Source organism: Eurosta solidaginis, chromosome 2 (assembly GCF_040869045.1).
Source record: "Eurosta solidaginis isolate ZX-2024a chromosome 2, ASM4086904v1, whole genome shotgun sequence".
NCBI classification, from domain to species: domain Eukaryota; kingdom Metazoa; phylum Arthropoda; class Insecta; order Diptera; family Tephritidae; genus Eurosta; species Eurosta solidaginis.
The window spans coordinates 7,849,514-7,862,488 of NC_090320.1; the positions used below are offsets into that span (position 1 = coordinate 7,849,514).

General features: G+C 38.6%; 1 protein-coding gene and 1 pseudogene across 1 annotated transcript in view; both read right to left on the reverse strand.

The window, feature by feature from the left end:
- Positions 1-12,975, reverse strand: part of Sos (Son of sevenless) — a 52,492-nt gene that overhangs the window by 9,006 nt on the left and 30,511 nt on the right. The window contains exons 5-9 of the mRNA XM_067764270.1: positions 11,484-12,089; positions 11,175-11,401; positions 10,242-10,369; positions 9,710-10,182; positions 9,181-9,627 (exon numbers count right to left, since the gene is read on the reverse strand). Of these exons, the coding sequence (XP_067620371.1) occupies positions 9,181-9,627; positions 9,710-10,182; positions 10,242-10,369; positions 11,175-11,401; positions 11,484-12,089 (1,881 nt within the window). The remainder of the gene's footprint in view (positions 1-9,180; positions 9,628-9,709; positions 10,183-10,241; positions 10,370-11,174; positions 11,402-11,483; positions 12,090-12,975) is intronic.
- LOC137239048 (eukaryotic translation initiation factor 2 subunit 2-like) lies at positions 6,375-8,507 on the reverse strand (annotated as a pseudogene).

Sequence of the window (12,975 nt, forward strand, 5' to 3'; positions counted from 1 at the left end):
ATGGGCCTTCCCAATTACACTGCAATTTCGGGGACTAACCTTTTATTCGTTGTGGTTGTATAACAGCACTAAATCTCCTTCCTGAAACCCTTCCGAATTAATTGCTTTATCGTACCTCGCTTTCATCTTGTCACTCATAATTTTTGATCGTTGCCTTACAAGATCGTGTATCTCTCTCAGCTCTTCTTCCAAATCAGGATTTCTTAACATTTCTCTCCGCATTAGCATCTATCCCAAACTTCAAATCAGCTGGCAGTCTAAGGTCATTGCCAAAAATTACTTTTGCAGGGGTTTGGCCCGTTGTCTCATGCACGGCTGATCGGTAAGCCATCAAGAATAATGGTATGCGGGTATCCCACTCTTTATGGTACTTGTCTACTACTTTCCTTAAGTGCTCCTCCAATGTTCTATTGAATCGTTCTACCATACCATCGGATTGAGGATGCAATGCATTTGTCCGTGTTTTTCGAATGCCTAATGATTTACACATTTCCTGGAATACATCTGATTCAAAATTCCTGCCTTGATCAGAATGTAACTCCATTGGTACACCATACCTTGCAACCCAATTGTTTATAAACACTTCTTCTACCGTTTCCGCTTCTTGATTTGGGATTGGGTATACCTCTGGCCATTTGCTGAAATAATCCATAACTACCAGTACATATTTGTTTCCGCCGTTGCTAGTAGGAAATGCACCGGCGACATCCATAGCGATCCTTTCAAATGGCGCACCTGGGTTATATTGCTTCATCTGGCCATGACTTCGGTTCTGGGCCGACTGACGGCAACCAACCCAATAGAATCTCTGTTTAATCTTCTCGAGCGTCTTCGTGATTCCAAGATGACCTCCGCTTGGACCATTATGCAGCTCGCTGAGCACGTCAGGAATCCTCTTTCTGGGAACAACTATCAGTTCTTCTTGCATTTACCATCCTCACTCTCCCATACTCGATGAAGGCAACCGGATATCAATTCTAAACTGTTCCACTGTGCCCAATATGACTTCGCAATGGGACTCTCTGCTGACATCTCTTCTCTGTTTGGTCTTTCGTTTCGTTCGAGCCCTTGCATAACACGTGGCCGATCTGTATCTTCTAGCTGACACTTTCTTAGCTGTTCCTTGTCCCATTCATCTGCACATGTTATAATCATTAGCCGGACATCTATAACGTCTTCTTTAGCCTCGGCTTTTGAACAGTGCTTGCATTCCAAACTACATGGTCTTCGTGACATTGCATCGGCATTTCCATGGGTACTACCTTTTCGATGCTCAATGGAAAAGTCATAGCTTTGTAGTCGCTCGATCCACCGTGCCAATTGTCCTTCCGGATTACGGAACTGCAGAAGCCATATTAAAGCTGGGTGATCTGTCCTGACACGGATTCGCTGGCCGTAGAGGTATTTGTGAAAATGTTTAATGCACTCTACCAATGCCAACAGCTCTCTCCGCGTAACGCAGTAGTTCCTCTCTGGTTTTGCAATCGAACGGCTGTAATATGCAACTACCTTCTCCTGTCCATCGACCAGTTGTGATAAAACGCCTCCTATAGCATATCCGCTCGCATCTGTATCTAGAATAAACGTTGCACCTGGAATTGGATATGCCAACATTGGGGCAGTGCACAAACGCTCTTTCAATGTTTGGAAAGCTACTTCTTGCTCCTTCTTCCATTCAAAGCTTTATTTTTTCTTGTTAGCTCGTGGAGACTATGGGCTACGCTGGCAAAATTTGGTACAAATCGGCGGTAATATGTGCACAGCCCAAGGAAACTTCTCAATTCATGCAGATTCTGTGGTCTTGGCCAATCCTTTACTGCCTCTATCTTTTCATTCGCTGTACGGATACCATCTGTCGTTACCTTGTGACCCAAATAATTTACTTCCTTTTTAAACAGCGCACACTTTTTGGGACTTAACTTCAGACCAGCGCCAGCTATTCTCTGGAAAACTTCATCTAAGTTTTTAAGATGTTCATCAAAGTTCTTGCCCAATACGATGATGTCGTCCAGGTACACCAAGCATGTTTTCCAATGTAGTCCTTTCAATACCTGATCCATGAGTCTCTCGAAAGTAGCTGGTTTATTACATAGTCCAAAGGGCATTACTGTAAATTGCCAAAGACCATCTCCGACGCTGAAGGCTGTTTTCTCTTTATCTTCCTCCTTCACCTCCACTTGCCAGTAGCCGCTTTTCAAGTCCAGTGTGGAAAACCATTTCGTACCAGAGAGCGAGTCCAGAGTTTCGTCAATTCTTGGCAATGGGTAGCTATCCTTTTTCGTAACGTCACTCAACTTCCGGTAGTCCATGCAAAACCTCATTTTTCCATCCTTCTTCGTTACAAGTACTACCGGTGAGCTCCAGGGACTAGCTGATGGTTCGATGACGCCGCTGTCGCTCATTTCTTGTATAATTTGGCTCACCACTTCCCGCTTCGCCAGTGGAACACTACGTGGAGCTTGACGTATCGGCCTCGCGTCTCCAGTGTCAATTTGATGTTTCACAACATTGGTGCGGCCTGGTTTGGAACCATCCTGGTCAAATATGTTTGCGTACTTTAGGAGCAGTTGCTTTGCTTTACTCTGATAATCTTCCTCTAGCCCCTCCGTCCATTCCGTGATGTCATTTGAAAGATCAGTGTTACTAGATGAAACGTGTTCCTGGAGCTGTTCACAGTTAATAATTACTTCAGCCTCTTGGCATCTTCCCAAAATAGCTCCTTTGGTCAGTTTGAGTGGTGACTTGAACTCATTGAGTACTCTTACCGGAATACGTCCATCTTGTTTTGTCATAGCCAGGGTTTTTCCTACAAGTATGTTCAGTGCTGATTTATTTGCTGCTTCGACAACCCACAATTTCTTTGTCCCACAATCTCCATCAACCTTTGCCCAGATGACTGCTTCTGATTTTGGTGGTATTTGCTGACTCTCTTCCACCAGCACTCGTTTACTGCTGTAGCCTCTCTCGTAGCCGAAATTAAGTGGCACATCGATGTTCTTATATCGCATCGTCTTGCTTTGCATATCGATTCTGATGCCTTGGTTGATTAAGAAGTCCACTCCAATTATGATTTCATCAACAATACCTGCCACTATAAAATTGTGTAGTACCGTGACGTTCCCAATTGCTACTTTACATTCTACTTCTCTAATTACCTGGGTGTCCTCTCCCGTGGCTGTACGTAATCTTGCTACAAGCAATGGTCTTATCTTTTTGTTGACTAAATCTGATCGAATGATGGAATGGGATGCACCCGTATCTACAGTCAGTAACCGTTCCTTTCCATCCACATGTCCTCCGACAGTAAGATTGCTTGACCTTCTTCCAATTTGCGAGATAGAGATTATGGGGCATTAAATTGAGGGAGCCAGCTGTCGCCCCTTGCGGCTAACTCTCTTTAGTTTAACGATTGAGTGGACTTGGAGATTTGCTCATCTCCTTCAGCGTTGCGTTTACGACCACCCACATTGTTGGAACTGTTAGGGTTGGTGTTGCAATGTCGTGCAATATGACCTGGGTTGCCGCACTTGAAACATTTAATAACTCCGGCATTTTTCTGTTGTGATCCCTTCAGTGCTTACAAAATTGTGTCTACCCAATCTGGTCTTTCCACTTCCACACTCCTGCAAAGTCTCATTAGCTTTTTGGTAGCGGTTTTGCAACTCTATTTGGTGTATCTGCTTCCTGTGTTCGCTTCCGTATCGCCTCTCTAGAGCGCTCATCAATGTTTCGTAGTTGTTCCGCTCTCCCTCGGGAATAGTCTGTAGGATTTCAGCAGCAGATCCTTTCAATGCCACGAATAGTGCAGCAACTTTATCTTCCGCCCTCCAGTTGTTCACTGCTGCGGTCTTCTCAAACTGAATCTTAAACACCTGGAAAGGAACAGAGCCGTCAAAAGATGGAGTTTTTACCTTCGTATTGCTTGCTGAAACAACTGGGCGAATTAGTTGCAATTCCTGTATACGACCTCTCAAAGCATCCACCTCTGCCTCGAATTTTTCTTCAAACTGCGTTATTTTCTCGTCCATACGCGCTTCGAGTTTTGATTATATACGTGCCTCTTGCTCTTTCAGTTGTGTTTCCATCTTTGATGTAATCTGTGTCGACATTTCTGAAATACGGGTCTCATGTGATTCCAGCTGGGATGCCATATATGTCTTCTGCTCTTCCAGTTGAGATGATATTTGCGATGACATTTCTGAAATACGTGCCTCCTGTGCTTCCATCTTGGATGTTAAGCGTGTCTCCTGCGATTCCAGCTGAGATGACATTTGCGACGACATTTCGGATATACGCGACTCCTGTGCTTCCATCTTGGATGTTATACGTGTCTCCTGCGATTCCAATTGTGATGACATATACGTTTTCTGTTCTTCTAGTTGAGATGACATATACGTTTTCTGTTCCTCTAGTTGAGATGACATTGTAGATGTTTGAGCAGATATTGCAGCCAAAATCATGTTCAAGTCTGTGCTCGTAACTGTCTGCGATGTTTCGTTTTTCTCTTAAATTTTTGTTGTTGTCTCGTCCCCATCAGGATAAAAGACATACTCGTCCACATCAATTCCTTCTGCTTCCATTGCCTCTCGTAGCCGTGCCTGTAGTTCGAGTTTAACGCCGCTTGTATTCAAACCACGGCTCTCCAACTCCTTCTTTAGTTGCTGGATCTTCAATTCACTGAACTTTGCCATGTCCTTGTTGTCCTCTGGAATTTATTCAACAATTCCTCTTCTGACATCAATTGTAACGAATTTGCTTGCAAATCCTCTTATTTGCCTTTTTGCTAAGTTCGTATCACTAAACTGTTGAATAAATAACTCCAATATTGAATAATGGAAAAATGGCCTTTATTAAAGTACTTCACAATAACACTTATACTTTGCAATTAGCTGGCTTAACAACCAAACTGATAGCTTAAATGAAACTGACTTCAAAATAATACTGCTATTGCTCGCTAGATATCGTCTTAATCGAAACTGATTATAGCGCCTCTACCGCTGGTGCTTTTATACTCTTTGATTTCCTCGTGGCATCTTCTAGGCGCTTCCAGAATTTACTTAGTTGCCGCCATATAATTATAACCACAGATGCACGTATATAGCTTCTCATATGCGTGTATTTGTGAGCGACACTTCTACAATTACAATTGCATACTTTTGGGAGCATCTCCTCTCTGCTGCGTGTACGTACATATGTATAGACATAATGTTTTATTCGTTTATGTAGATACAAGTGACTGTCTGCTTTATTGTTGTTGTGACTTCATTTACTTAGCATCAGACTAGGGATGTGAGTATCACCTGGTGTCACTCATATTCGTCACACCTACATCACTAAGGTTATTAAATAAAGGCACAACAACAATAAAGTAAGCTGCACACTTGGGTGTACATCAAATCAATCATCATTTACTCACATACATGCAAGGCAACGGAGAGATACACACAAACACATGTAGTCATCAGCCGAAATAGTACACGCATATGATTACAAACTACAAGTATACATGTAATGGGTGGTAACCAAGCATGAAGTTCGAGAAATTACTAGACCTTAGGAGAAATGGATGAACGAGGAAACCGAGAGCATAAAAACAGAGCAAGATGAGTAGTATAATTTGTGAAGTATAATTGTACTACTCCCAAAGTAATATAATAAAGACCATTTTGCATTACTGAATATTGGAGTGTTTTATTCAACAGCTTAGCGATACGAACGTTAGCAGCAGGTTGCAAATAAGCAGGAATTCCCTAAATTCGTTAGAATATGGTACTGATTGATATGAGTAACGAATTGGTGTCATATCAACACCAACAGAAGAGTATACGAATTCGCTGGAGTTTACTGCTTCCATTCAACAAAACAATATTCTGGCGATCAAGCCGAGTTGAATTCCTCTTTCGTATATATCAAAGTCGATTGCAGCCTTCTTGCGCAATTTCTGGAGGACTGCATCAAATTTGCTAAGAACTCTTCCGTTGCGTATTTATATAATTTTGGACTGTAACAAGAAGCTTTGTGGTAGAATGTTAATGTATTGGAGCACAAATTTGTACATATTAGTGATTTTTCGTATAAGAAACAGTAAACTTAAACTATTTTCATGGATTACCTTTAATTCAACATGTGAAAAAACTGCTAAAAGATGGCAGAGAAATCTCCCTTTCAATCACATTCATAATACCACTCACCGGTTTTCCCTTTTTCGAACATTGTTCAGAATAAGAGGAAAGGAAGAAGTGAAAAGACGCACAATGATTTTTTTTAGAATTGGGCTGATTATCAGTGCCAAAAATGTTTTGATTTGGCCAGGGCTGTTTGTTCGTCTGTCGATGGCTAACGTTTTGGATAATACCTGTCTTTTATCCAGAACTTTAGCAGTTTTCGAGATTTATGCTTACTACAGAACATCTAGATCTACAAGATTCAGATTTAACGAAGAACAATCGGGTGTCCTTTTGTTATAAAGTTTCAATAGAACGGCAGGTGTGACAAGTTACATACCCTTTTATATAACGGTGACGTACATTCTCAATTTGTTTAGACTGGAAACGGCCTTTAATATTTAGTTGTTGGTTTCCATTAAACCACCAGTTCCCAACTTCCAAACTCTGCTAAAAGAAAATCTAGCGGCATCCATGAAATCAGCAAATGAAGCATTTTTAGTGTCCACATGCAATACTTGGGGAGGTCGCATTACGAGCTTTGGCCTTAGCCTTGCTGACATCTGGATTTTTTCAAGTATAATTTCGAAAACACGTTTAAAGTACTGTTATCATGAACATTGTCTTTATCTTCACTTTTGTCCTTTTTACTTTGTCGACAAATAACTTATCTAAATCCCTCTTTTTAACCTTGTTCATTTTTGCAATTGAAAGGTGTTCTCAAAACGTTTGTTCAACATAAACACTACATTAAAAAATTTTCATTTTTTATAAAAAAATATTGTCATTCGAATAGCAAAAAGCTCCATCTGACTTTTACACTCAATTTAGTTACGTTTAGAACAAAAAACTAAGTTTGGGGGTTTTCACCATATTATTAGCAATTTACAATAGAGCCGTCAAAACAGTTGTTTTGCTCTCCTGAAAAACTGGGTTTTTTGATAAAGTGTATTGAATATAAGCCGGCGATATTGTAACGAATTTAGGGAAATTCTGCTTATTTGCAACCTTCTGCTATCGTTCGAATCGCTAAACTGTTGAATAAATCACTCCAATATTCTGTATTGCAAAATGGTCTTTATTAGACTACTTTGAGAGTAGTAAAATTATACTTCACTTCGCAACTAATAGCGTGTTTAAGACAAACTGTTTGCTGACTACTCGGCTTGCGCTGCTTTTATAATCTTCGTTGCTTCATTCGCATATTTCTACTAAAGTCTAGACGTTTCGCCTTCAGAACTGCTGTATCCCCTGCTTGGTAATTGAGCTACATATATGCGTGTGTATGTGTGAGCAACTACTCCGACTGAAATGGATTAAATTCATGTATACATGTACACAAGAGTGGCAGCTTGCTTTATTGTTGTTGTGCCTTTATTTAGTAACAGCTTAGTGATGCTAAAATTCGGCACAATATAGTCGCTAATGATCACTATATATTTCCGTAAAAAAAAAAAATAAATATATGTAAGGTGCGATAACCTCCGAAGAGATTTTAGACCGAACTTCTCTTCCAATTTGCGTAGTACTGCTTTTTTAATTTTTCCTACAAATTGGCGGGACTAGACCTACTTGTTTTATGCCGATTCCGAACGGCATCTACAAGCAGATGAGTTTTCGCTGCGAGCTTTTCATGGCAGAAATACATTCTGAGTGGTTGCCAAACACTGGCGAGGGCGACCCCGTTTAGAAAAATTTTCTTCTAATTGAAAAAACTTGTTTCTAAAATTTTGACGTTGCTTTTGCCGGGGCGTGAACCCAGGATCTTCGGTGTGGTAGGCGAAGCACGCTACCATCACACAACGGTGGCCACCATATTTCCGTAAAAGTCCTGACAATATTCGCTAGAAACAATGCGGAAAGGATAGCAAATACTCTAGACGAAAGAGTAAACCATCATACCGAACACAATATTAGCGGTACGGTCGAAATCTTGAGCTTTAAATTATACAAATCTTATGTTGGATTGCTAAAGATTTTGTAACGATCTCGTTCTTAAATGAACTGGCCTTTATGGAGCTCGATGTAAATTACTACATACACTATACAAAATGGGCTCAAGTATTTGAAGTAATTGCTTGAAAAGAGAATAAAGGACATCTAAACTTCTGAGCGTGATCTTTCGCATGTTCTCAATTTGTTTAAACATCGCTGTAGCGTTACTTGGAATGCGTTTCACTTTTAAAGCATTTAATGATACAATATATACACACCCATGTAGACCACACAAGTAGTCAAATTTTACTGGCCAAAAATAATTACTTGAACTCAGCATGAGTTTGTTTACATTTGTCAATCCGTCACATATGTCGATTAGTCACACTGACCGACGTATGTGCCCATTAGTCATATTGACTGTCGAACCCTATACATATGGACATAAATGGGTTATTACAATACCCTGACTAGCATTTGTGTACTATGAATTTATGTACATCTAGTTTGTAAGTATTAGTGTATATATGTATTAGTAGTGTAGAAATATTTTGTATAAAAGACAGTGTTTTATGAATAAAGAATAAATTCTATTTGAACACAGAAAGATTGTTCACTTACTTATTTAAACTATTACATCGCTTTATCTGAAATTAAAGATCTTTCTATCTGAGGTAGGGAAAAGCGTTCTAGAACCCAACTAAGTACTGCGTTCTTTAACCGCTTGATAAAATAAGGCATTACCCGAACTGGTTAATGAGATATGGCAATTTTTGGCACCCCCGTAAGTACTCTTTGGTCCTTACAATACTAAATTTTCCTTCAGGATATAAACTTAAAAGTGCATTTCCTGGACATTTTGTCAGCGCTGTAATTACTTTATTGACCCTAATTATCTAATTATTGACGTTCGAGGTTGCTGCCGATTTATTCTAAGCACCCCATAATAAAAAAAATCGAATTAAACATCACTATAATAATGAAACTAGGAACATAAAAAGATTTATCTATGTATTTGCTATGTATAAGTCTATCATTCTTGTTTGTTGCATTGTTGCAAAATATTATTTCATAATCTTACCTTCCGTTGAACGATTTTCAAAACTGAATCCACCCATTTGCGCATTGATTTTCCATTAACAAGACCCAAAAATGTTTCCAATTCTTCCAGTAACGTTGGATCCTTCTCAAAATCATAAAAGTGATGATCTACCCAATGTCGTAGCACATTTAGTACACGAAATTGCACGGGCTGAACATACTCTTTGCGATAACGCTTCCAATCCTCACGTTGCGAATTTTTATGCAACTTATCAGTATCACAACTCAATGTATCTTTATCAGTACCCTGTACACTATCCTGATAAACCAAACTCGGATCAGGTATGTTAAAACGTTCTATTAACAAAGTTAACAAATTTTGAGGTGTGCAAAAATAGCGATATGTTGTGAGGAATGTGCGCACGAACATTGGATCGGCATATATGTGATAGGTTAATCTTTCGATCAATTTGTACAATGTGGCGCCCTAGAAGATACAATAAAAAAGAAATTTGAATACTTTTGAATGGGAAAAGTAAAACATAAAAATTAGAATGATCTTCACATACCTTTATTTGTGGCACACCGGCACTTTCACGCTCCTCTAACACAATATTATTTGGACTATCGGGTTCAGCAAATTTATATATATCCGGACTAGGCATACGTAAAGGATGCTTCTTTTCAATATCCAACAATATACTATCAAGTATACGATCTAACATAGATTTTGTATTAACCATAATTAGGTCAGCCATCCAATCATTTTTGTGTAGGGCATTACGTGCAGTGAGTATAACTGGTGGTTGTACGCGTGGTGCTATTTCAAATGAATGTTTCAATTCATCTGTATCTGCGCGATCATTGATTTCAACGCGGCGCATAAAAAATTTCTCCTTTACACGATAATCAAATGAAGGCGCACCATTAGATGCTACTTGACGTTTCGTATTGGCTTTGCATAAAACCATAAGTCCATCGAATAGATAAACTTTACGTTCAGCGATACGTTTGCCAGAGCCTAGCTTGCCAAGGCAATCATCTAAAGGGATTTGAAATTATATTATTAGTACTTTTTAAATGCATAAACATTTAACATACCTCTTATAAATTCATTGCAATTTTGTCCCACATCTTTATCCCAATGCTCAACACTATTTTGTAGCTCCCTCGTGCGTTCAATAGCCAGTTGGCGACGAGCACGGCTACTTAATGGCACATGCGTCTCTCTGGAAAAGTAAAAAAAAAACATTAAACTTAATTTTCTAAACAAAGCGAATTTCGATTGTATAAATTGTTTAAGACTTGGTGGAAGATAGATGAAGTGCAGGGTGTTTTTATTGTACGGAAAGTATTATTGTGTTATTTCCTAGGGATGGACATATATTTTTTTTCTGTTATTGCCATTGGCATGGAAGTCCCATCCACGACTAAGTTCAGAGTTAGCAAAGCCACTTTCATTTAAAACTGCTATATGATATTTTGCGTACACAAACCACATACCTTTGAGTAGGGAAACTTTTCATAGAAGGTTTGACTCAAGATTGGTTGCTCTGTAAATGCCCCGAGAGGTTTTTTCTTCTTTCCAAAGGGATATTGTTGTTGTTGTAGCGATACCAAAACTATCCGCAGGTTTTGGGGAGAGTTATCGATGATGATGCTGCTCCTTTGCCGGATAGGTAAAGAGCCGCTATGCTCCGATAATAAGCACCATTAAGGGAGCGATTTTATATGACCACATTGAACCTTCTAGGCCATTCAGCCCCCTAGTACCATGAGGAACTTGGGATCGCCCTAGCTTCGCCTACTTTATATGTGTATGATGCATTCATATTTGTAACAGGATTCTCCTCGGGTAGGCGAGGTTGAGATTCTGGAAGCTGTGAAGCTATTAAGCTTTGTATTACTATTGTCAAACCCTTAAATATTTCTATTCAGTGCTGGTGTACCTATTTATGTGCCGCTTTACACCTTTAACTCTTTGTAGCTTTTTTCGTGCTTACAAAAGTAACAAAAAAATACTTTCACACTTACTTGGGTAGACTTCCTAATATGTTTTCCAGCTCACTTTGCAAAGGATACAATAAACCCTGAACTTGTTTGAAGCTTTCAATATCATCCTCTGAACGACTGAGTTCTCGTAATACATTTATGTAATCGAAGTAAACAAAAGCATGCGATACCGGCACTAACAGCAATTTGGGAAGATAATACTTTACAGCATCACGAAAACCATGACCAGCTGACATTAAGGACATTGCCTGTGTGCAACCGAAAAAATATTGACAAATATCAGAAACTCTAATATAATTAAAGTGTTATTTTATTAAGAAAAAAACTTACATCCGGTTTAGTTAGCAGGGTTTGTAGCGCATCTTTCGATCTTTGTGAAGTTACTTCATTAGCATATTTCGAATATACATGCAACTCCTCACCCTCGGCTAATTCTTCAAAGCAACTACCCACACATGGAGTACTTTGCTCCTGTGCCATCTCTATAACATCTTCTAGTGAACCGAGTAATGTTACTGTTACTTCATATATATCCATTATATTTGAAAATATTGGATCCAAATCTTTTGGATCGCGTACAATTTTTGCTAATTCTTCACGAAATACACGTATTATCATATGTAAATCGCGTTGATACTGCTTTTCATCGTTAATGAGATCTTTTACCACCTCCTCATATGTGGTACTGGCACGTTGTGCTGGTAAAGTAGGAAGCGTATTTGCTAAGGTACTCGATTTCATATCGTTTTGTGAGAACATATCCATTAGTACTTTATCAGCGCACATAGCAACTTCAATATCCTCTTTCGTTATTTCCAAATGTTTTATTTTCAGCACATAGTTACCAGCCAAGTTTAGTATATCTGCTGATATATACTCTAATATTGCAACAAGGAACACTGAGACATTACTATCAATTTTATATTGAAGAACATCCTGTTAAATGTATAATAATGTGACATATATAAGTTAAGTGATAATTAAGATATTTATAAAACATGTAATTTTATACAATACTAGAGTAGCCGGAATGCTTTATTTACTCCAGTTTCAAAAAACCAAGGAGAAAATGTGTTCGTTACAGTCAGACGTGTGGTTGTTATCAAGTTGCAAAACCCAAAAAATAATACCAAATTTCATAAATTCTTCCTTTAAACTAAAAAGCAAGTGTCCAGTAGCAAAAGCGTTGGTAAATAAAGCAAAAGTGTATTGGTTAAGTCACGCCCTAAAACAAAAACATGCTCACTTATCTTCTTGTGAGTTACTGGTGTATAAATTACATAAAACGTTGGCCAACGGACTTTCTTCCGTTGTTTGGGACCATTTCATGATAAAACTAAATTCAAAACTTTACCGTTTATATGGACAGCTAATCCAAAAAAGAGAATAAAATTGAGAAGGTTGAGAAAAGTACAAAGATCTTAAAGAGTAAATTTATCCCTGATTTAATTATTAATAAATCCGATGTAATTTTAGCAGAGAATGAAATATATCTTCTAAATAAAGGCCTGAACTTCGCGTTACCAAAAAAATGCTCACCAATGCAGGATATTATCGTCGATTCGGAGTTAGCCCTAGAAAAATGGATTCCGAAGTAGCCGAAAATGTGCGGTATGATGTAAAAAAGTGTTAACTTCGAAATATAATTCAAAAAAGGTTAATAATTCAACCGGTTTGTATCGCTCGATAAAATCTCTAAATGAGAAAAATTTGTACATAACGAAATCTGATAAGGGAAACTGTGTAGTTGTATTAAATGAAGAAGACTACAACAACGGTATGAATTCTCTAATTGACGAGGGAAATTACACTAAAGTGAAAA